General features: G+C 43.9%; 1 protein-coding gene across 1 annotated transcript in view; it reads right to left on the reverse strand.

Moving 5' to 3' along the window:
• Nucleotides 1–927: 927 nt before the first annotated feature.
• Nucleotides 928–25,371, reverse strand: part of HHIP (hedgehog interacting protein) — a 272,593-nt gene continuing 248,149 nt past the window's right edge. The window contains exons 12-13 of the mRNA XM_069631219.1: nucleotides 24,722–24,870; nucleotides 928–12,798 (exon numbers count right to left, since the gene is read on the reverse strand). Coding sequence (XP_069487320.1) covers nucleotides 12,605–12,798; nucleotides 24,722–24,870 — 343 coding nt within the window. The 3' untranslated portion in view covers nucleotides 928–12,604. The remainder of the gene's footprint in view (nucleotides 12,799–24,721; nucleotides 24,871–25,371) is intronic.

Consider the following 25,371-nt stretch of genomic DNA (forward strand, 5'->3'; position numbering starts at 1 on the left):
TCCCAACTTTGAAGGCTTGTCCTTCCCTAAACCGACATATAACTTTTCCTCTGACCAACTTCTTCTAAAAACGTGGCAAAGACTTAACCAGAACTGTGCTATCCTATCCAAGACTCTGAACCATTGACTTTGGCCAGGACTATTGAATTGAATTGCTGGTTGTAGTGTTGTGCAACCGTTTGCCCTACCTCTGAAAGTATTTGTGCTTTAATTCTTTTAACCTTGTCTTTTTACCCCTTTTTAAAGTAACTTAATTGCCATTTTGCTCCCACTTCAGGGGAGCTGAACTTGTCCAGAAACTGATTGGTTGTGTATTGTAGTATACTAAATTGTGATATTGAGCTGCACTTACTATTGGAATGTTTTCCAACTGACTGTGTAAATAAATGTATATTCTTTTACCAAGAAACCTTGAGTACGTGTTTGTTTGAACCACTGTGATTGCTGCTCCTTTGTTTAACCTCTTGTACTGCTCACTTTACTCTTGAGATAAGTCTGGCTGCTCAGCCACTGCTACCACATTACTGTGTAGTACAGGCTTGTACCAAAGGTGAAATTGTAATTACACTAGTAGTCTTAATTGTGTGTAGTGTTCCAAAAGGGTACTGCATGTGATTCTGCCTAACAAAATATTATGAGATGAGGCTACTTTTAATGTAGCAAAAGAAGGGGTCTGAGAGCAGAAAGTACAATATAATGTTTACACCCGCAAAATGTCAATCTTGCGTTGGTAATGTTGAAATGCACTTTTTTATTCATTGTACATGTTTGTTTTATTGGAAAAGCCATCCTTCTTTCCAAAGTATTGCACCATTCTTCACGCTTCAGTAGACCAATGAGCAAAGCCATATCTAATACACCACGTTCTGTACATTTTCTCTTTGCATGGCCATTTGTGATAAATAAATGAATGTGAAACACTGAAAACATGGTAAAAACAATGCTTTTAATATCTTATGCAGACCAATTTCAAACATATTTAGTCTATACTTAACAACCATATTTTTTGCAAATATTTAAAAAATCCACAGTAAGTGCTACACATTTATAAATACAAGGCCAGAAATTTAATTTAGACATATTGTTGAAAAACTATTTTACATGTGTGAATAGAAACCATGAGATCCGCGAAATAAAATAAAACTTTACAAACAGTTCATTGATAAGGCTTTGAAGAATGTCCAACCCAATCAAATCCTATGGGATCTAACATTCGTACATTTCTAGCCATTGTATTCATTTATAAGGCATTGTAGGCAGTATATTTCTGTGATAAATTATTATCCCGGTTTGACAGAGAAAATTACGAACATTAGAAGACTTTGCACCATAAAATAAAAGAAAGAATATACAGTCAAAACAGTATTGATAGACAGTGTGCATGGTAGAAACAGTTTCAAATTTCCCCATCCGGATCCTTGGATAAAAGCTATTCTTTACAGGAATATTTGGAAAATAGGGGGAACTATTGCAGGCATCTATACAGAGCATTTGTTCTCCCTGCTAAGTCATCACTGGCAATGGGCACAGTTACAAAAAGGCAGTGTAAGCCTAATTGCCAGAATAGAATTTAAAACTCAGAGGGATATATATCCACAGTACTATTGACAGCTGCTGGTGAAATAATAAGCCCCAGGGCCACAGGCTGAGTGGTTGTAAAGGACTCTAGAATCCCAAAGTGGCAATAAAGGATTGGACCACCCGGTACCCTTGAATGATGCTGCACCCAGGAAATACAGGTGGTTTTTCGCACAATTTGTTTCATTCGCCTACGTTTATTACGTAGTTTCTAATGTCAGAAATAACATATATTAATGGCACAAGACAGCATCCTTGAAAGGAGAAGCTTGGCAAAGAAATAATCTGTGAGTTGTTTTAATGTGTATTATGGCTCTTTGCAGATGCTCAGTGCATTTTTATCTGGTAGATCAGCGTGGCCCTCTACTTGTCCCACTACAAGCAAAGTAATGGGCTTCTCAGGAGATGGAAGGCAATTTTTTCTGTTCTGCAACCTACTTGACCTAGGTCTTCCTGTTTTGGCGGAAACAATACAGTGTCCTAACATTATAGGTGAGCGTGCTTGGGGTGGAATGCAAAATTACATTTCAGTCTGGGTGTTCTATTGCCATAAATGTCAAGACCCTGAGTTTTGGTGGGGCCCTGAGTTTGTTCACAAATGTAAGGTGTCATTGTCTTAGAGAATGTGGGTGTCACTAGAATCTGATGGGCATTCACTTTTTCTAAGTATATCCAGGTTTTAGGCCACATACAAATGTGTGCGTATAGATTCTTACTGTAAGCATTTATTTACAACTCTAAAAAGAAATAGCGAACAATCATTTATTTACAACTTTAAAAAATAGCAAGAGACCACAGATTTGTTAATTAGATAGGGTTTCTATTGTTTTCTTCTAGTAATTATATTGTATGTTTTCAGCAATTCCAACAATATCGGTTAAAAGAGAACCCTCCCTTGTCATAATTCAGGCACATTACGCGCACAATGATGTGACGGGAGAGGTGCTTTTTTAGGGGGTTCCCTTGCATACTTTTTTTTTCCTGTCAACACAGGCTAGAGAGATGTTGTGCTTTTTACACACAACATTCCCAAATTGACACAACTTATTAGGCAAGCCTAACGTTGTTAATGATTGAACCAGGGGGGCCTTTGACAAAACTTTGAGTACCCCTTGTACTATTATTCCCTCAGAAGGCCATGGACATTTATGAAAGCATGTTGATAGTAAATGTTAATGTTTTCCTAAACAAATTAATCAAATTATGATGGGTCAGCATGCTGAGATGCCAGCCTAGGCTTACACAATTATTTCTGGAGCAGGTGTATGAACTGTGTAAGCCATTATACTGACAACTGTTGTTTGAAGCCACTCTCAGTTTTTTTACTTTCAGTTTTCATGTTCAAACAGTAGTAGCAGATTTAGGGTCACGGTTGCTCCATCAATGATAGGGAAAGCTGGCTAGCATTTTCTTACAAAAATACATTGTTCTACGGCTTTGTGAGGTAGCCAACAAGCACTGTTTCAAAGATTTTAGGACAGACACTGCATCCTCATTCATACTGGAGTAAAGGTGCCACCTCCCTACATCATATGCGTTCCTTAGCTGTTTACATCTAAAACAACATTATTGTTACACTACTATTATCTTGCAAACAATTACTCCTATTTTGTATATTTGGTATTTGCCGCCAATAAACCTTGATTCGTGGAATTCATTCTCACTGGTAATTTTTGAGGATATGGGTTCACTTGAGATATGACCCTTATGCTTAAATTTCTGTAATGAGGCCCCACAAACTCAAACTTAAAACAAATATACCCAGCCACTTCCTGCTCCAGCATGAGACCTGAAACATTCGGATCAGAAATGCATAAGCACTTCAAGACTGAAAGAAAAAAACAGCCCTGTCCTCCTGGGATCATTTTGCATTTTTTCAACTCTGCTTTATATCTCTTTTTAACAGATGATGCACACTGTTTTCATGTTATGACCTACAATTTAAAATCCTATTTTTGCTGAGTTTGGGTCCTTTATTGCCATCTCGGGGTTCGCAAAACATAGAAATCACCCCTACTTAGTGCCCACTGTAAATCATGTCAACAGAAGATTTCTATGGCAAGTAAGGAAGGGGGGGCACTTTATAGGATAGATTCTGTAGTTGCTTCCAAGAATAAGTGAAGCTTACGACTGGATAAAATAGTAAATTATACCAGAATTAGTTATGCCTAGTCACTAACATTTTAAGGCAGCTGATCAGGTTTGCATTTGGCATAATGTTAAGCACGTGAGCATAGCCCGATGCATTTGAAAGGTAATAGTAACCAACAAAAGTAGCCATCCCACAAGCAGTCTGGGATTTCTGGGTGTGTCAAACGTGCATATGAATGGGAGATAGGTGCATGTCCACAAAAGTGTAACTTAACATCTATTAACACACGTTAGAATGTTGTTGTAAAAACTTTTGTGAACACACGTAAAAACCACCTGGAAGTGCTATGCATAAATGAGTGCGGCATTTGAGGTGTGACAGTAATACAATGCTTGGGATGTGTAAAATAAGACAACATGAAGTGTCAAAGTATTATGCATTAAGGGGAAAATGCTTTAAAACATGAGTTTCCATTTTGTCTCTCTTTGCCATGGCCCAAGCTAACTGCCAAGTTAGGTTATGCCAAGTCCTGCCACCAATACTGGTCAAAGTGGGGCGTTTTGGGGAATCAGGTGCCGCTACACTTTTGTTTTCAACAGTAGAAAGGTACACCTAATTGCTTGGTGAATCCTGTTTGTGGTCAGCTATCTGACTTTTCATTGGTGTAAGTTACAACAAGCACGACTTCCGCTAAAGAAAAAAATCTTTGTGAATCAGCCTCTGTGTTCTTTCAACCCCCCAATTATTCTGGGTTTTTCTCCTGGCAAATATGTTGTGCTACAAATAGGGCCTATTGGCTCTTATGGCATTATTTCTATTAGAAAGGAAAACGTATGATTTTTTTTAACTCTGTCCTTGAGAATGTTTAAGGACATAGAGCCTAAAGAAATGGTTGCCAGTTCTCACCAGAAAAATATACAGGTTTTTCATCACAGTCTGAAAAGAACATGTGTATTTAACAAGAGTTTATTACCCTATTCAGAACTGTTATTTGATTTGCGTTTAATTTTACGAAAGGGTGGTTATATACAAATATATATTGAGCACCTATAGCATTAGCAGCTTTTGAAGTCACATTTCACAAACCATTAGATTGGACTGAATACTTTCTGAATTCGGAGCGCCTTTCATGAATATTCTGTTATCCTGTTTTGTAAAAGCTACAGGCTTAAATTCACTATCTGGATTTGCCCCACACCGTACTTCAAGTTACATATTTCATGCAACTTCTTCAGATTTACGAATGTTCATTGGACATTGCGTCATAGCGAGTAATTAATACAACATGAAAACAATTTCTAAAACGTACACACAAAGTAGTTTGCTTAGATCACAGCCTAAAGTATTGTGTATTATATCATTTCAAGAGACACAGCAGGCCGCCGATGCAACCAGAACTTTATCCATTCGTTTATATAAAATATATTAAATTAAAAATAAAGAAATTATAGACGTAAAATGTCCTTTGTGTAAGAATAAAAAACCACAGATAAAAATAAATCCAATTCTATGCATTTACAACTTCATAAATACATAACTATTCTGCTTTTCACACCATACATGTTCATATGCATTATACTGAGAGCTCCCCTCACACACAGAGTGTGCTTGTTGAAATTGGTATCTTTATGTAGCAGTGGTTACATACAAAGCCCAAGATGAACTCCCTTTTTAAGAAACGAATTGGAAAATGTTTGAATGCATGCCCAATTCTATGAACATTTCTTAGACAACAATAAGGCCCTTTTGCCACACCCTTGTGGTAGCTTTGCTCATCAAAGTTTTTATCGGTTACACTATTTCATCTGGCACATGGGATATTTCATCTGGCACATGGGACGTAGGCATTTTTCAAACACCACCTGCCGCGAGGTCAAAGACAGAGTTCAGACAAAGGAGTAAAATACAAGTAGTACGATAAAGAATGGCTGTAGCCCTATATTTAAATTGGGAGTCAGGTGTGATCACTTTTAATTGCTTTACCTGACATTCAATCGCTTCCTTTCAATACTATGGGCCTGGTTATCGGTTTAGTATGCTACAGAAAATGGAGTCATTGATCACTGCAGTTCTACCTCATTACTGCTTATCTCTAAATGGGATGAAATGTCCAGCAATTCAATTATGTGATTTATTAACTACACACTCTAAATCATATATACAAGGTTAGGTCTATCAGATTCTGACATACTTTTATTTCAAGGCACACCACACTATCTATCCTCTTATCAATGTCTTTCCGTTTTTCATATTTATATTAGTTCCAAGGTCAACGTTCTGTGTGCTGCTTTTCTCTTTGCTTTCCCAGCTCAGACTTCTCCCTTTATCCAAACATATCTCATTCCATCCCTACCTGTCATTTCCATCACTTCCTGAACTTCCAAGTGGTTGTTCACCACAAAACGGCAACGCCATGCAGACGTGGTACTTTTTTAACACATGGTGCTTTGCATTTCCAGACTGGGGATTGCACAGAAGGCAACGTTTGTAAAGCATGTATGGCAGCATGTAGTGTCTGTGCAAATGGCACTTGGCTCACATAACAACAAACAGGCCTTTTGCATGTGCACAACTTGTGTGTGGAAGAGCGGCATCGGCTAGGCAGTGCAAAGGAAGAACACATACACAGATTGGGAGTCTTGACACGTAGGGCAGGCAGATGACTTACTCCTGTAGCGATATGCCGTTGTACCAGCCTGGTGCAAGTCAGATTTGGGACCCAGGTAGAAGAGCAGGAACACACTGACCGTTTTGGAAAAACATTCTATGAAGTCCTTCATTACCCTAAAGTTGTTAAATAGGTTTTGAATTTTAAAAAGGGTGAAGTATAGGTTTAGAATTTTAAAAAGGGTGAAATATTGCTTTTCCCATTACTATGTTGCATCTTCCTTTCAGGGACCTGTGTCTTCTGAATCAGGGTCATTTGCATGCGCCAAATGAAGTAGGAGCAAATTGCACATTGCATGCGTGGTGTTTTTTGTCACTCATAATGCTCACCAAAGAATATTCCCTCTTCTGCTGTATCCGCTCCCCTTTTCTGGAGAGCTTTTCTTGTGGATTCTACAGGAACCTTAAAACAATATGCTGCCTTCACCACAGGCAGGATCTGTCGTTTTTCTCTGTGGGGCTAAAACATTTGCACACCTTTTCTGAGTGTGGAGAAACATGGGTGTTGAAATAGAAAAGAAACGACATTCACGTTTCATTTGACCCTAATAAACATACCTGCCTAACTTGTCCTGGCTAGTTCAGCCTCTAACCACATTCCAACTGTTGTTACAAAGGAATGGGTGACCGGCTGCTGCGCCAATTACTGCAGCATAGGGAACCAAGGCTAGCTTCTAAGTAAATAACTTAGACCCACAAAAAAAACATTTTTAGGTTAGAGAAATTTACCGCGATTGAGGGACCGCCAAATGCGTGTGCTTGACAAATTATACGAAGGTAGGTCATGAAAAACAGAAATGAGTTTCACTGTTCTGCAGGCAGCAACTTAAAACCAAAATTAGAATTCTATTGTTTCCACAATTAATGCAACATTTTGAGCAAATTCAAACACCCTTCCGTATGGACCGGGAAGGAATGATAGCATTCTAATACTTTTCGAATGGGTTTTAGAGAGAACGAGCTACTTTGGCAAAAACATTTCCTGCTGGCCATAAGGGGTAGGCCACTGTTGGCAGAGCTGTAACATTAGCCTTAGTCATCTAAAGTAACATGCTTTTCGTCAGTGTCATAGACACACACACAGATCAACGCATAGGGTGCATAGGTTTTGCCCTAATACGTGTTTTAGTGACTTTGCTTTCTGATACGGAGATGCCCTGTTGGTAGTCTTTGGTATAGGCTGCCCTTTTCTCACAACGGAGAAATGGACAGTAGCAGCCAGGTTGTGCGCTGTTAGACCTAGAAAAGTCTGGGTACAGGAACACGAGAAAAAAAACACCCAGCACAAGGCACAGCTAATGGTTCAACAACAACTGACTAGGTCCAGGGAGGCTCTGTGTGTAAAGGTAATACTATACTATTTTGGACTTTAGGGTCCAGTCAATGTCACAACCTGGTCAGCTTGTGGATATTAGCTAGTTAACATTGCCACAGGCCCCTCAAGCCTGTGGCAATGATAGTGGTCTATCATTACAGTGGCCATAACTTTAAGGGATATACCAGACAACAGCATTGATATTATCTAGGCACATGCTGCACAAACTGTGGTGGAAGACATGTTAGGACCAATCATGCAGAAGTATATTAAGTATTTATTTTACAGTGGTTGCTATAGTGCACGGAAGGGCTCATAAAAGCTCACTTTCAGCCAAGACAAGGCCTTCCATCTAATGAACATAAGAGGACAAATGAAAGTTATGGCACACAATAATTCACAGTGAGCTGGAACAATTCCCATTGGGCGGCTACAGCATTAAGGGCCTGATTCACAGGAGCGTTTTATAATGGTGCAATCCCATTGGAAAACGCTTTGAAAATCAGGCCCTTGGATGTCAGAATGCGGCAAGAACTATAGGAACCAGTAATTAAACAGACAGAGGCAGGCAGACAGAAAGATAGATGCCAGTTTTTCTATGTGACCTTTTATATTAATCTGGGAGGAAATTATTGTTGGTGCCTGTTGGGTCTTTCAACTGTTTTTAAGAAGTATGTTTCATTAGTGTGTGTTATTTTGTGTTGATGTTTTTACTTAACCTGTAGATGTTCTCTCATAAGCTTCACTGTCAATAGGTTTCGCAAATCCCCAAACCCCACAGGCTACAAATGGATCAAGTAGAAGCCATTTGCTAATTGATCAACTGGACATTTCATCGGGAACTAGTGTAACAAAGACATGATGTGGCAAGGAAGATCCACTGCTTATGCGTTCGACTAAATGTGAGTAGCACCTTTCAGTGTTGATAATTTTCTGACTCCCACAAGTTGATCCGTTCTGCACAGGCATTGCCAATGCATATTCCTTCTGAGTATCGACTGCAGGGCGGGGGGGTTTTTGGGGTGACATTCTATCAGGAGACACAAAGACTGAATATACATAACAGTAAAAGAATATTATCCAGCTCCTTCAACTTTTATAAGGTCGTTTTCTGTAATGCTATGCTCCCTTTATGTGTATTAAAGGGATAGCATGTACTGGTGTGGCATGCTAGAACATACATGTCTGGTTACTAATGGGGTTTCTAACCTCGATGGGAGTGATAGCTACAGTGTCTGATACAAACATCTATACTAAACTGACCGGAATATTAGTCCTCCTGAGGTAGGCATAATTGAAAAGAATGCAAATGTTCATAGATTAATTAAGGGTATTGTTTAAAGGACTGTGGGACTGTGACCAAAGATTTTCATTGGTGCAAATCAGGAGATTCCTGTGAGCATCCCGATTTGCTCCTGTTACCTTATAATTGATTCACAAAGCCTATAAGTGGAGGATAGGTGGAGATGGCAGCGTCCTCTGTGGGGTGCACAGGAGCACATCTTTTTAATGCTCCAGGCACCTCCAGATTTGCTGTACTTCGGGGATTTCTGAGTCGGGTATAGGGGGATCAGGTGCAGATCTGAGATGCTCCTGAGGATCTCTTTATTTACTGCAGTGCAAATCTTTGATAATTAGGTTCTTTATATTTATAATATGCTTGGAGTGTGCTATGTCCTTAATGGTTCCAGTGGTATTACAGAATCCACATGATTTTGTCACTCAGTAACCTCCGGGGGTGCAATTAAGATCCCAAAGGAAGCCTCTGCACAGGCATTGAAACTAGAAACCTGCCACACTCTGGATTAACATTTAAATCTGGTCTGTACATTAACCATTTGCAATGATAGACTAATGTATTGCAGGGTAAAAATCTTCCAAGATACTTATATAATGTTCGATCGTGTGATGAATGCTGACGCCATTTTCATAGAGCAATGACTGATGCGACCAGAGATGCTACAACAAATTATGCATTATGTCAAATTATATTTTTTTAAAAATCTAAGCGGTGAATTTGTTGTTGCTGTTTGGAACAAAGTGGTGTGTATATGTAGATCTGTAGCATAGGAGTCAGGGGAAAAGATCATCTTGATTTGCTTTCGCTGCTGGATGCAGTGGTGGCAATGATATGGGTGGATTCCATTACTAGTGCCTATGTCACTTGTCAGAGCAAGAATCCTCCTCTTACAAAAAGGAAGAATAGCTCATCCTATACAGTTTGTTCCTTATGCTTCTATACATGTGTTTATGATGTTTCATGGCGTGGCTGTATGTGGACGACTTCACATTGTCACTGGCTTGGGCAGTATTAGTTAGATGGAGTCTCCATCAGTGCATGTCCGATTGTTAATTCAACAGCAACGAAATGTCTTTGGAACATCACATACAACTCACTTGTGTGTTGTGAAATGCATTCCAGGTGACTCACCTGCGTTCGCCATCATGCAATGCAACACACATTATTTTGTTTGGCACTACCCTAGGCTTCTGTGATGTCTGGAGCTATCAGCATTTCATTGATAAATGCACAAACCCCATAGGGGTGCAGGCCTAGTACATGAAACATACATGAGCAGACTTGTGAAATGATTTGAAGGCAGGATTAAAAAAGAAAATGGCTAAAACAGGACCATGAAAAGGCATAAATGGCTACAAAAACGTACATTTTGCATTCGAACTGTCGGAGTGTTTCACTGTGACCGAAAATGTGAATTTGGCGACAAACACAACAGCATGCTAAGGTCTCAGCACACTGTGCACCCTTATCCTTGTGTTATTGCATCCTTAAGCAGCCCGGTGCATTGTGAAACTGCTCTGTTTGACAGATTTAGACATCTGGCTCGCTCAAAAGAAGCTCACATTGCGTTAGTGTCACCCACGTTGAATAAGGGGAAGATTAGATTCTAGGGTCAATTTACAAAATGGTTGTCAGGACATTTTTTAAAATTGTAAAACGTTTTGTAATGGAATTCATCAAAAAGACTAAAGGCAGAAATCAATGGGGACAAAGGCTGGTCAGTAACCTACAGAGGCAGGCTGCCGCCGGGTTCACTGCCAGATTTGTCACACTGCTCAGCCAATCGAGGCCTAGCCTGATTAGAAAGGACCACCTTTCGCTGGGGTATGAGGGCAATTTGGTCTCCATGCTCATTGAATCCGAAGCCCCTTGAATAGGCTGCCAATTGAGCCCACATTGTGGCCGATTATGCATGCACTTTTTTTTTAATGCAGCCCATTGTTTGACAAACACTGGCGAAAAATCTCTCAACCAATTTCCATTTTGCATGAGGTCACACAGAACCCCTGTACATGCAGAGAGCTAGCGCATTGTTTCCCACCCCCCACTCAGTCTGTTTCGTTGAGCACGGCGCTGAAAAATAATCAACACCGCATACTAGCAATTTTCAGGGCCTACAGCTAGGACTGTATTTTCAAAATTAAACAGGGAGCAGTATTTTGGGAATGCGCTTAGTGCTGAACAAAGGGAATGGAAAACGTTCTACAGGTACTAGATCCCCCTGTGTCCAAAAACCCGAAAAAGGGCTTGTGGTAAATCGAACTAGAAAGAGGACAGTGCTCTGCTCATGCACGAGCCAATGTTGATGAACACTAGGCCACTGTAGCCGTTCTGCGCCTGCTGGCAGGTGTTTTTTGTCACGGTTACCAAAGGGGCATGTGATGGAATAAAATCAGTAGTATCAGGAAAAATGTTGATTTGTGCAATATTTTAAAATTGAATTCCCCCAGCCCATAACATGCATCAATACAGTTGCAAATTCCAAGGGACTATGCTCCTTGGAAGAACACGCACTTTATATGCAACACAAAGCAATTACTATTGTTCATTTCGAAGAGGTGTGTGACACAGGATATAAGCTGGGTGTGGTGGGGTTTAACTTCCTGCACAGTTCCATTAAGTATCAAGCGCATAAATAGTGTTCTCTGGTCAGCCTTGCACACAAGAGCACACAGTGGTGCAAGAATGACTTATCCGAAAAAAGGACTTGAATAATGATTGCTGCATAGCCAGTGACCGTTCAGAGAGCCAACATGGCAGTGTTTTTTTGCTTTTTAGGGCCATTCTGAAAAAGAACAAACGGTTCGTTGTTGCCTTGAAGCGTTTGCATACAAAACAGAGTGTTTGCTTTTACTCCAGCACAGGCTAAATAAGTTCAGGAGACAAAGACCTAGGAAGCTTGACTCACAGAGATCAAGGAAGCTAACGTACAATAAACAGGTAGCCTAAACCTAGTGCCTTGAGATAAAACATTGTATACCGGAAGTCGGCAAGCAGATGATCCACGAGGACTGGTGATGAAGTTCAAGGTTGAGAAGTTCTGGACCTTGTTTTTGTTAAGCTGATATTGGCCCACATGTGTCCTTGTCTGAGTCAAGGCTGGTGGTGTTTGGCAGGAGGTCCGGCATGGCAAGCTTCTGGGTTCATACCTTTACATACAGAAGCTTATCATTAGAAAATGCACACAAAAAGTTCTGGATCATGTCTGATGGCTTGGGCAAGCTCTGCTGCAGATGATGACGCCATGTTGCCTCCTTATGCCATGAAGTCTCCTTATCGGGCAGTTAAGACTGCATTGTTTGAGAAGTCTGCGCGACTGCCGTGGCCATATATCAAACATGTGGCATTTCTGACAACAAATAATCGTTTATGTCGTCATTGGCCCGCTCTGAAGACGTGGTTTACGCAGAAATCGCTGTAAACTACAAAGTGACTCATAAGAAAATAGAGCATCTGGTAAGATTCCGCAAAAGACACTTGTGGTAAGTGTGTGGGTATGCATATATATTGTTTCACTAGAAACTACAATTAAATTAATAATATTAATTGGACTCACAAGAGTTTGTAGGAGGATAACAAAGTCTTAAAAATGAAGTTTCGAAGTAAATGCCCGTGGAATATGCTGGCTTTCCAAGTACAGTGGCTCCGAACACTATACAATGTAGGTGGTTAGATCCAGCAAGTAGGATGTGACGTCAATGATCTGGTCCAGGATGCCCGCCCTCGCCACTCGCCGGATGTTTCTATCCACTTTTTCACACTGCTGCCCCAAATATCCTTTTTTACACAAACACTTATTGGGTCTGACACAAACACCTCCATGGCGACACACTGGTTCACATTTTGCTGCAAAGAAGAACATAGGAGAATTATTGTTTTTGGTCAGTGAGCGTTTTCTAATTGTTAGAAATGAAATGATCTCTCATTGGCTAAATTGAGAGACGGCTGATTGGTTAAAACGTCAGATCCTGAGATCTGTGCTTAATATGCTATGAAGAGGTTAAATTCACATTTTGATCTCATGTCCATTCATCCTTTAACTGGTGTTAAAATGAGAACCAGCGAAACAGGAAAATAGCAACTCAAATTATGTGTAGATATAGATATTTTGCTTAAATACATGACCAATATAGAGGACTACTCAGCATAAATGTTGGCAGTCATTCTAGCGGACATCATTTTCTAGTCTTCTTCGTCTATAGATTATAATGAATTTAGTGAATTGCAGATGGTGGACTATCAATTACAGCATATGCGCGACTGCCTGGTTCCAAGGGATATCTGATAGACATGAGAATGAAGTTTGGGTTGTCTATGTCATCACTTGGAATTCAGAGGTGGACTACACCTCATATTTGAAAGCTACCCATCATTGCAGGGAGTCAGTGGCAATAGAGCACTATGCAAAACATACAATGATATGAGGTCCTACTTACCTCGCCCACTCCAACCCAAAAATTAAGAAAGACATACCTGGCAGAGAAAGTGCCATATCCCGCAGGTGTGATGTCTTAGCAGTTGATTATGCATTTTATAGTTCTCTGCAATGACATCACAGCAAGAGGACACCCCCTCCACGAAGGGAAAAGGGTACTAATGGATTTCTATGGAACCCTTGCAGAACAACATCAGAAGAGGGGGATGCAGTGCAATCATCACTTCTTCCACCCACAGTTATATGCTATTTTATGTTTATTTGTATAGTGCCAAAGCCCTCAGGCTTATTCTTATACACAAGTGGGTCTACTTCCATAAACAAATAACAACGACTGGAGTGCCATGGCCCTTTGTTTGTTGCTAGTGTGTGCATTTATTCACTCACCCAATTTATGAAAGCCTGAATCGTTCGTAGCAGAATAGGAGCCTATATCCCTGAGGTTACAGAGAGTATGCACCAGGTGCACTATCTTGCTGAGCTGCGCCACTAGCCCAGCACTGATAGAACGAGAATGCAGAAGGAACTGCTGACTTTGAAAAGTTATTCATCAAAAAGCAACAGCCAACAATATACTGCCGGGCTTGGTCATGGAATAGCTGACAACTAAAGTGCTGACTGCTCTTGCCTGACAGATTAAAGGCTCTGCCTCGGGCAGAAGGTGTCCTCTTCCCTTTTGTTTTTGCCATCAGGGATAGGGATCTGGCATGAACTTTGACCAGGGTTTGTCTGGGCACGTCAGATCCGAGCTGCCCATCTACTCAGTGATGCACACAGGCGTACTAGCTGCTAGCTTCTGTCACCTGAGAGCAATCATAAAGCTCATTTGCTAACGTGAACACATTTACTGCGTCTTGATGGAATTTTGCATACAGCACGTCTTCTTACTGAAAAGATATCTCTTTCTGTAAGCTTAATTGCTTGTAAGTAATGGCGAGCTGTATGCTCGCAGATGTATTCCCTCACGCTCGCTTTACAATGCACGACATGCTTTGCTAGCGAAAGGAAATACGGTTTTGATAAACAAGCATACATTTCCGGCGTACCCCCATTTTGGAAGCAGTGGCAGCAGATGCATGAATGTCAGATCTGTACCCCAGGCATGCAAGGATGGACTGACCTATAGGGAACTCTTTGATTTCCCTCCTCTTTTGTGTGGTAACTCATTTTATTTCCCAATTTTCTCATAGGGAAAAGGTTCGGCTTGCTGAAAATGTGTAATAGGGGGCCACTTTGAACATTATTTCCAGGGCCTCTTCGAGTTCCCAGTCCACTCCTGCAGGCATGAGTCCGGCTGGCGTTAGACCTGGTCGAGCTGCAGCAGGGAAGCAGCCATAACTGCTTCCAAAATGCAGGAACCTTCAATTTAGTTTAAAAAAACACTCGAAAATATTAAGTTCTGTTTAGAAAAAAACATTGGGCCTCATTCAGGTTGCCGCCAGACTCAGAATAATTTACTGGCTCCTGACCTCCCGGTGCCACCGGCTCATTAAGAGTTCGGCAGCTTGGAGGTCAGGCGCCAGCAAATATGTTAATCCCCATTCCCATAGAGTCCTTTGAGACTCTATGGCAGTGGGGACATAGGAACACTGGCACCGTTAGCAACGTTCCCGGCAAGCAGACTTGTAGCTTGCCAGTCCGGAAACAAGGGTGCCGGTGAGCTTACCAGCACCATTGTTTCCAGACCAGCACCATTGTAATGAGGCCCGTTGAGTTTATGAACACAGCTGCAAACCCTGCCTTTGATCTTCCTTAGGACAAATATTGGCTAACCTAAGCGTTTTTGTTTTTATTTGGAAATGGTAATACTAGCAAATACACTAAATTAATAAAATCACATCTGCATACCGCACAACTAAACATAATAAGTGGTTGTTTAGATGGCATGCTTCTATGCTGCACGTTGCCATAGTCTTTCAGCTCCAGAGCACTGATAACAATACCTCCCACTACAACCTATGCCAATGGCGCTCCTTTAATTATCCTTGGATGGATGAGGCCAGAGCAGGCATGCCAGGACACGAACCTGTGACCTGATAGGTAGGCCCAGATTTCAGCATCCTCCGCAGGCAGAGTATTCAGGGTCAGAAAGTATATAAACACCCAGCTTTACTGTACGTATGATGCATAGGTACCAGTTACTCTTTTGTACATGAAGACAAGGGCGCACACCCACTGCCCATCATCAGGCCTACCTGGTCAGCGACATTCATAGAACGTGCATGCATTATCCCCCATGCAACATTCACTGAGCTACCAGTCACTCACAGGCACCAACATTCGCAGGGGTGACCAGCAGGGCACTTGCACAAGGCAACTCATGCATGCATCTCACACAAACCAAGGTAAGAAACGTGTGGAGCAGGTAAAAGCGGTGCACAGCGTTCTTAGAACTCATCTAGAGCCGTGGGAAATGGCCGCTCTTTGTTCATGTGACCCGCGTCATTATTTTGTTCATACAGTTGATGGGGGTGCAACTGGCATTGTGCTGCCCGGACCAGCTGTCATTGTGTTGCCCATGCCAAAACAACCGTGAGGTATCTCAAATGGCAGGCATCACAGACACGGAGCTCACGCGCTACAGATACAACATACTCTCCACAAGAACATATGAAGGAACATTTTGCCAAAAACACACAGCCACTTACTTTCTCACCTCACGCAAAACAACATGTAAAGAAAGTTGCCAAAATACAGGCGCACAACCACATAAATATTCAAAATGCCACCAGAGAAAGTTGCACTATCATAAGCAGAGTTATGGGACGGCCATAACACAGAAGCATGCGTGCCATTGAGACAATGGCCCATCATGAGGAGAATTCCTAATATCCAAAAGTGTCACAAGCTATTGTATTAAGAGATGTTCTATTCGAGAGCAGTACTGTGAGAGTTCCCTGCTGGTCATCCATCCATACTGACAGGATGTTGGAGACTGTGAGTGAAGGACAGATCAGAGAATGTTGGATGAGTGATGATGCGTGAATGTGGCCCTGAGATGATTAGGACCAGTGGGTGTGTTGCTGTCTGGAACCTTTAACATATGTACAATGAAGCTAAGTGCTTTCTACTGTGTGGTTCTTCAGCATCTGTGCCCACAGTGCCTTCATCATACATCTTAACATGTTCCTCCTCTCTGCGCTTCCTAGCAGAATAATCACACAATTATTCTTTAAAACTAACTTTAGATGGCACTATGATTTTACAATGGAAAAGAAAACCCAGTTAGGAGCATACACCAACAAAATGTCACCCCCACCCATTATGTGCCACTCCCTTTTTTGTACAGCTTTGTATTGCTTTCTAGCTAGGTGTGTGCTATATAAATCGCCTACAAACATACATATGTATATTAAAAAGAATGGGAATGCCTTTTTAGGACTGTAGTAGCAGGTAGGATGAAGACAAGTACGAATGAATAAGTGCCACCTATTTTGACAGATCATCTGAAGACTTTGCAAGGACTAACAAGAAGAACTCATTTGGACCCTGGCTGAAGGTACAGTGTGGGCCTCATTATGAGTTTGGAGGTAAGTGGTAAAGTTGGTGGTAACTGCATTACTGCCAATTTTACCACTACTCCAAATTACGAGTTTGGGCCTGGAGTGGAGGATTGGCCTCCAGGAAAATCCTGGAGGTAAATCCTCCAACTTACTGCCGAAAAATCAGCGGAATTATCACAGCAGTAATTCGGCTGCAGTAATTCTGCCAGAAAAGCTCCATTGAGCACAATGGACTCAAATTAAATGGGGAATTAAACTGTCACCACCACTTGTAATCCGGCAGAGATTCTGCTGGACCAAGTGGCGGCAACAGTAATTCATTTAGGTGGTATTCTGGCAGATTTACCGCCAGGATATCGCCCAACTCGTAATGAGGCCTAGTGTGCCTCACAGCTTCTGCAAGTGAAGGAAGGCCAGAATTTCCAAAGATGGAAGCAAGATCCCTCCCTTATACATCTCCCAGGGAATAGTGGGAGATACTGAATCGAGAGAACCCTCCAGCATCTCCAGAACTGGTACCCAACCAGCACACAGCATGCCCTGCTAGGCTCTGCAGGCAAGCTTCCTAGTTGGTAAGTGCCAGAGATTGCATCCCTTTTCCTTCTTGAAATTGTCTGTCCTCTGCATTCCTTTACAGGATGGGTTGTATTTTGTAGTGTGCCAGAACTGTCTGTTGTGATAATAAAGTATACAACCTTGACTGGACAGCCCCTTCTATCATTGGGTAATAATTGTATTTTCTCTGTGTTGCAACTAACCAATGATCCACAACCTTGCAGAGATAATCCTGCCGTTCTGTCCATGTTACCAAAATTGGACAAGGAGGTTTATAACTTTCTCTTGTTTTTAATCTGTTCATATCCCTTCTGGTGTACTAGAGGTGTGGGAATGATTGATGGTTTAGAAACTGATATTCATCCCTGGACCACTGGTGCCCCAGACTTTGATTCGTCACACACTACTCCCTCTGAAGTTCCAAATGTAGAGAACTTCCTGGGATTCTGCATTCAGCTCCTCAACCAGGATCTGCAACGATCCAGGGCATTCTTTGTATGGGGCAAATGTGCCGGCCATCCATGGACATCCATGGATTCCCCCAGCCCTTATCTTCCCTGAATGGATTCCTGCCTCTGTCACTCTTACGCAGACCTACTCTTCTTTTGAATTCCTCATCTGCAGGCTCTCCCTCTCTCCTAGCCATTCCCTTACTGTGGCTACTATCTATCTGCCACCTGGTCAGATTTCTTCCTTCCTCTCTGAATGGGCGGATCTCTCCTCCTCCCTCCTGGCCTCAACTACTCAACTCCTCCTTCTTGGAGACTTCAACATCCACCTAGATGCCTCCTGTCCCCCCTCTGGTCTCTTTCGTGACCTCTGCGACTCTCTCTCACTCACCATTCTTCCCTCTGGCCCGACCCACTCTGCAGGGCACACTCTCGATGTTCTGATCTCCTCAGACCTTCCCCTCTCTGTCCCTCTCTCCACTCCTCTCTCCTGGAATGATCACTTTCTCCTATCCTCCCACCTCACCCTCCCTACCCATCAGGTCAAGCCACCTTCACCATTGCCACCCACCTTCTCGGTCATCTGGCCCATGAAGCGCGTGTCAGTTGAGGGTTTTGCCGCCACCTTCCCACCCCCCCTCCTTTGTCTGACACTCACCCTGACACAGCCCTCTCCACGCTCCACTCTTCTATATCTGATACTCTTGATATCCTTGCCCCTGTCATGAGAATCCGCCTGAAGCCCAAAGCCAAGTGTAACTCCTGGTATGACTCAGACTAAAACGCAAGTGCAGGGTGGTCAAAAGGAAATGGCGTGCTTCCTGCTCATCCGCTGACAAACTGGCCTGCCGCCTACTGCAAAGGCAATACCGGCTCTCCGTCCTCAACAAGAATAGAGCTCATATCCAAGCCCGCATCTCTGCGGCATCGAACAGCCCGGCTGAACTCTTTAAAATCTGCAAGGAACTGGCCAATCCTGCTGCAGTCTCAACGTCTCCTGTCCCTTCCCAGGCCCTCTGCACGGCTCTGGCCTCTCACTTCATCTCTAAAACTCAGGACATCCTGTCCTAACTCTCCTCCTATCGCCCCCCCGTCCTACTACTCCATGCTCATCCTCTGGCCCTTCTTCAGCCACCACCCCTCCCTTCTCTGCCTTTCCCCTTTTCTCTGCAGACAAGGTTTCTAGACAAGTCCGAAATATGAAAGTCTCATCAAAACAGGTTCACCCCTGTTCCTCCAAAAGGATCAAGGACCACATCGACTCCTTGGCTCCTGCTCTGGCTGATTTTTGCAATCACTCCTTCACCACTGGAGTCTTTCCTTCCCCCCTGAAGCACTCCCTTGTGCACTCTCTCCTTAAGAAACCCTCTGCTGACCCCTCCTGCCCTGCTAACTATCGCCCAATCTCCATCACTTCCTTCCTGGGCAAGCTCCTGGAGAGACTGGCCATCTCCCTGCTAAATCTTCACACCGAATCTGTTGGTTGTCTTCATGACCATCAGTCTGGCTTCAGAGCTGCCAGAAGCACGGAAACTGCTCTCCTGAACATCCGTGAAGACCTGCTCTCTAACCTTGACTCCAATACCCCTTGCGTCCTCATCTTGCTCGATCTCTCCTCTGCCTTTGACACTGTCAACCACGCCATCCTGCTCAACCATCTCCATGATAACCTGGGTATCACCGGTTAGGCTCCGGCGTGGCTGACTTCTTTCCTCTCTGACCGACCCTCCCAGGTCCAACTTGGGTCGTTCTTCGCTGATATCTTTTTCTCTACCTGTGGTGTCCCCCAGGGATCTAACCTCTCTGCCTGTCTGTTCAACTAGTACCTGGCACTCCTTGCCCACCGATTGCCACTCTCTGCCCCAACTTTCAGTGCTATGCGGATGACACACAGCTCATTTTCAGGCTACCCTCGGCCTCCTCCTCCCTTTCCCTCATCTCTGTCTGTCTGTCTGCTTTCCAGGATTGGTGTGCCACCAATGACCTCTGCCTTAATGCCAGTAAGACTGAGATCCTACTCATTGGCACACCCACCCCCTCCTTCCCTGCAGCCCTCTGGCCAGCCTCTCTTGGCCCACTTCCTGCTCCCACCTGCAAGGCTACGAATCTTGGGGTTATCATAGACTCCACACTATCATTCTCTCCTCACATCTCCAACATCTCCAAGAAGTCACACTACCAACTGCACCTCCTCAGAGGTATTCTTCCTTTCCTCTCCTTCCCCCAGAAGCTCACCGTCTCCAGAGCCCTGGTTCTGTCTAAGCTGGACTATTGTAACAGCCTCTATCTAAATCTGCCTGCATCTACTCTCCACCCTTTGCAACTTATCCAGAACACGACTGTGAGACTTGTCCTTGACCTCAAGCCCAGAGATTGTATCTCTCCAGGACTGAAATCTCTGCACTGGCTCTCAGTGGCTGCGAGGATTAATTTCAAAACCCTCTGCATTGTCCACAAGGCCTACTGGGGCCTGGGGCCGAATTACCTTCAACTCTCTCTTTCCAAATATCTTCCTTCTCGAGCTCTTCGCTCATCTGGCTCCAACTCCCTCAGTGTCAGTCGCATCTCAAAGCAACGAGTTGGTGGTAGATCTCTCTCTTCGGCAGGGCCCCCCTCTGGAATAACCTTCCTGCCTCCCTGAAACTTGAGGAGAATCATCTCCGGTTCTGTAAGCACCTCAAAACCTTCCTCTTTGCTTCTGCTTTCTCCCCTTCTCTCCCCTGCTGAATCTGCACTGTCCAAATCTACCTGCCCACCCTGTCTGATTCGGGCGTAGGCACTGCCAGTTGCACATCTGCACTGCCTTCCCTGGCAACCTTGCACTAAGGGACTGTTTCTGTCTCCCTACAGTCCCCCTACCAGTTTCAGCCAGGCGTTCAGCAGGGGAGAGGAAGAGAGAAATCAGAAGCAAAATGGAAGGTTTAGAGGTGCTTCTGGAACCAGTGATGGTTCTTTTCAAGTTTCAGGGAGGCTGTTCCAGAGGAAGGCCCCAGGTGAAAGAAAGAGATCTACCATCAAATTGTTGCTTGGAGAAGCGTCTGACCCTGGGGGAGTTGGAGGCAGATGAGCTAACAGCGTGAGACGGAAGATATTTAGGAAGAGAGAGTTGAAGGTATTGAGGGCCCAGGCCCCAGAAGGCCTTGTGGACAATGCAGAGGGTTTTGAAATTAATCCTCGCAGCCACTGGGAGCCAGTGCAGAGATTTCAGTCCTGGAGAGATACAATCTCTGGGCTTGAGGTTCATTCCACTCAAACCTAATTGCTTTCTATTTACCTTTACCATCCCCTGCTCCCCTCTCAATCTCAGCTTCCCTGCTAGTCCTGTACATTTACTTTTAAACCCCAAAATGTACCCCCTACGAACAGCGCTCTGTTGCTTCCCGGCTAAGTTTCTGCTTTATAAATTCCATACAAATATTTGGTGAAGATCTCGCCACCCATTTAATAGCTGCATTGGCTCTCAGGCAATCAGTCCAGTCTTCAAGGCCCTCTGCCTTGTCCATAATGCTGTCAACTGATTTGACACAGTATATTTTACCAGATTGTTAACTGCTTACTAGACGACTAAATGCTTATTGTCGGCTGCCCAAACCGTGCTGACTGTCCATTAGAACTTTTGCAAACTTTTAGGGAGCAGAATATTCCACACCCAACACTCCAAACTCTGGGATTCCTAGAACATCACCTATGCCTGGGACCTGGGGGTAGAACACTCCCCACTCTAGTGCCCCTTCAGCCAGGATCACATTTTCCTGGAACCAGACATTCAGAACTTCCTTCATAGTGATGTGAACTGGCCTGCTCTCTACAGTGGTGTAACACTAGATCTGGGCCCCCCCCTGCGAGCCATGCTGAGGGCCTCCCCCCCCCAACTTGGCAACAAATCACGGGTCGTGCAACACATTGGGCCGGCCTAGATTACCACGCTTGCGCAATATGCACGAACGTGCTGCTGAAGGGGTATGCCGTACACTGCACTAGGAGAAAGATATAAATATGTGTTTAATGCAATATACAGCATACGTTCTGAGAAAAATTGGCTAAAAAGCCAGTGTTTGCTATTGTTTTGTAGGGTAACACCAAACCAATACATGCAAGTCACCAACAGTGCACCTGAACATGAATGCTTTGCTATTAAAAATGCCATGCCACAATGAAAACATGTCCAACTGGTTGCAATGTAGACCAGTGTAGACACGTAATAACATTACAGTAAAGCATCCCAGGCCACATTTAGACATACCTACACTGGTTGCACCAAAATACCAGTCGAAGCAATATGACTCATCAAGAAGAGAGCACACACTCAAGCGTGCGTCTCTGCGGCCTCTAACAACACAGCCAAACTCTTTAAAATCTGCAAGGAACTGGCCAATCCTTTTGCGGTCTCTACCTCTCCTGTTCCCTCAACAGGACCTCTGTACGACATTGGCCTCTCGCTTCTGCACTAAAACTATGGACATCCTGTCCACTATCTCCTCTTCCTCTCTCGGCCCCCCTTTGGCCATATCTCCCTCTCCTCCTTTCTTCTCTTTCTCTCTAACACCTGATGAGGTTTCTAGACAAGTCCCATCTATGGAAGTGTCATCGAAACAGGTGCTTGCCCGCTCCTCCAGAACCATCAAGAACCATATTGACACCCTTGCTGCAGCCTTGGCCGATTTTGGTAATCATTCTTTTGCCACTGGAACTTTCCCCTCTCCCAAGCTCTTGGAAAAGCTGGCCATCTCCCAGCTTACTCTCCACACTGAATCTGTTGGTTGTCTCCATGACCATCAGTCTGGCTTAAGAGCTGCCAGAGGCATGGGAACTGCTCTCCTGAACACCTGTGAAAATCTGATCTCTAACCTTGATTCCAGCATTCGCTCTGTCCTCATCCTCCTTGAACTTTCCTCTGTTTTTGACACGGTCAACCATGCCATCCTGAACAATCGACTTCGTGAGAACCTGGGCATCATGGATCAGTGCCTGGAGTGGCTGACCTCCTTCCTCTTGGACTGCCCCTCCCAGGTCCAACTTGGTCCCTTTCACCCTGCCACCTCTCTCTCTACCTGTGGTGTTCCACAGGGCTCTATCCTCTCACCCTGGTTTTTCAACCTCTACGTGGCCCCTTTTGCCCACCTGATCTCTACCTTCTCCTCTAACTTTCAGGGTTGTGCGGATGACACTCAGTTTTCCTTCTGGCTCCCCTCAGCCGACTCTCCCCTCTCGCTCATTCCTGGTGTCATCTTCAACTCCACTCTCTCTTTTTCTCCTCACACCTCGGACGTCGCCAAGAAGTCCAACTACTAGCTGCACCTCCTCAAAGGGACTCTTCCCTTTCCCACTTTACCCCAGAAGCTTGCTGTCTCTAGAGCCCTGGATCTCTCTAGGCTGGACTACTGTGACAGCCACTTTCTCAATTTGCCTTCCTCTAATCTCCACTCTCTGCAACTAATCCAGATCAGGACTGCGAGACTTATCCTTGGCCTCATGCCCAGGGACCATTTCTCTCCAGCCATGAAATCTCTCCACTGGCTCCCAGTGGCTAAACGTATCAAGTTCAAGGCCTTTTGCATTGTGCACAAGGCTTTCTGGGGCTGGGATCCGCACTACATCCAACTCTCTCTTCCAAAATACCCCCCTTCTCGAGCCCTAAGGGTTAGATGCTTCTCCAGGCAGAGGGTTCGGGGATAGATCTCTATCCTCTGCAGGTGCCTCCCTCTGGAATGGCCCCCCTGCACCTCCCAAACATGAGCTGGACTACCTGAAGTTCTGGAAGCAGCTCAAAATGTTCATCTTCTCCTCTGCTTTCTCTCTCTCCCTCCCCCGCAGACCTACCTGACCTACCTGTCTGCTGGTTGCTTGGCTACCCTCAGTCTCACTGAGTCCAGGCTCTTTCTTGCTCAGTCAACCTTGCACTGCCTCCGGGCCTACCATGAGGTTAGGGGCTGTAACTGTAATCCTACAGTCCCTTGTTCTCCTTGCATTACTCAGAGCCGTGCTGCCCTGGCTGCACTTACTCAGAGCATTTCTGCCCTATTTGCCCTTCCCCTCTCCCTTGCAGTTCCCGCCTCCCTTTCCCCTTGCACTTCTCGTTCTCTCACTGGCACTATCTGAATGGCACAAGGCTTAGTAAGATCATTTGTCTTGTCCTCCCTCTGTTTTCCTTCCCTAAAAACACTTGTTTACAGGAGCGTTATATATGACTTATCATATCATATCATATTTTCACAGATGTCCAGAAAAATATACAGTACCGCAGTAAGAAATGGCTAGACTGGCAGAACCCAAATGCCAGTCTAGCCAGGTAATTACACTTAGCAGGACTGCTTTTATCAGAAATGTCCAGTTAAAAAAAAGTCATACCAAACTGAGGAATTACTAGACTGGCTGCACCGAAATGCCTTTCTAGAAACTATCACCACATATCATGCCTGCTTAGGATGGAGATGGACAACCATTATGATTTATTGCACAATCCCACCCCCCCACACACATCCCCTCTCCCTCCCATCGCCTACCCCAACCTCCAAAATCAGCTCATTGGCCCAGAATTACCTCCGCGTCCCTCTTCCTTGTCCCAGTGCTTACGTATGAGGCTCCTTGCCTCATAGGTAAGTACGCATTTGTCTTGGAAGCAAGACAGTGGAGCGCAACACCGGTTCGAATCCCGTTCCCGTGCTTAGTAACCACTCGTTGGTATTACCATTATAATTATGTACAGCTCGAGTTAGAAAGAAGACAGGCTAAAGAATCTAATGACTACTGATTTCATTTGTTTAATAATGCCATTAATTTTGCCATAACTGAGCAAACTGAGGATGTCATAAAAAGCCAGTACACACCAGTTCTGCAGAATTCTCCTTCCCAGCCTGGATTACAGCAACATTTTCCTGTTGGAGTGCAGTGTCCATTCCGACATTGTCGCACGCAGTCTGATGTTAGGGGCTGTGCTGGATAAATGGGCCTTTTGCATTCTTCAGGCATCAAAGGTCTATGCAAAAATAGGAAAAAAGTAATTACAGTTAAACATACTTTTTTCACTTACAACTATCATGCCGTGAGGGCCATTCAAGGGATAAAAGGCTTGCACTTCTTCCACAATGCCGATACCAGGAACAGTCTCAGATGAGAACAGTGATGCAGACCCACTGGCTGAACATTGCAGTTTTGAAGTTCAGATGTATTGGAACCCCACAGAAATACAGCTCCAAGGTTGGCACCTGCATTCTATATATTTATAAATATATATTTTTTTCTTACTGTTTTATTCTGTTTTCTCCTCCTCTCCTTTCTCCCTCTCTCTTCCCGCCATCCTTTTCTTTTTTCTATGCACTTACTCTATAAGAATTGTCCCTGGACCTAGTATGATAGCAACAAATGTTTGTCTCCTCTTCCCTCCCTTTAATTGTCCCCCCTCGGTCCCCTCCAACACTATCTGAAATGTTGTCAGGCCTAGTACGATAGTCGCTTGTATTGTTCCTCTCCCTCCTTG

This window comes from Ambystoma mexicanum, chromosome 6q (assembly GCF_040938575.1).
Source record: "Ambystoma mexicanum isolate Mex_15411 chromosome 6q, UKY_AmexF1_1, whole genome shotgun sequence".
Classification (NCBI taxonomy): Eukaryota; Metazoa; Chordata; class Amphibia; order Caudata; family Ambystomatidae; genus Ambystoma; species Ambystoma mexicanum.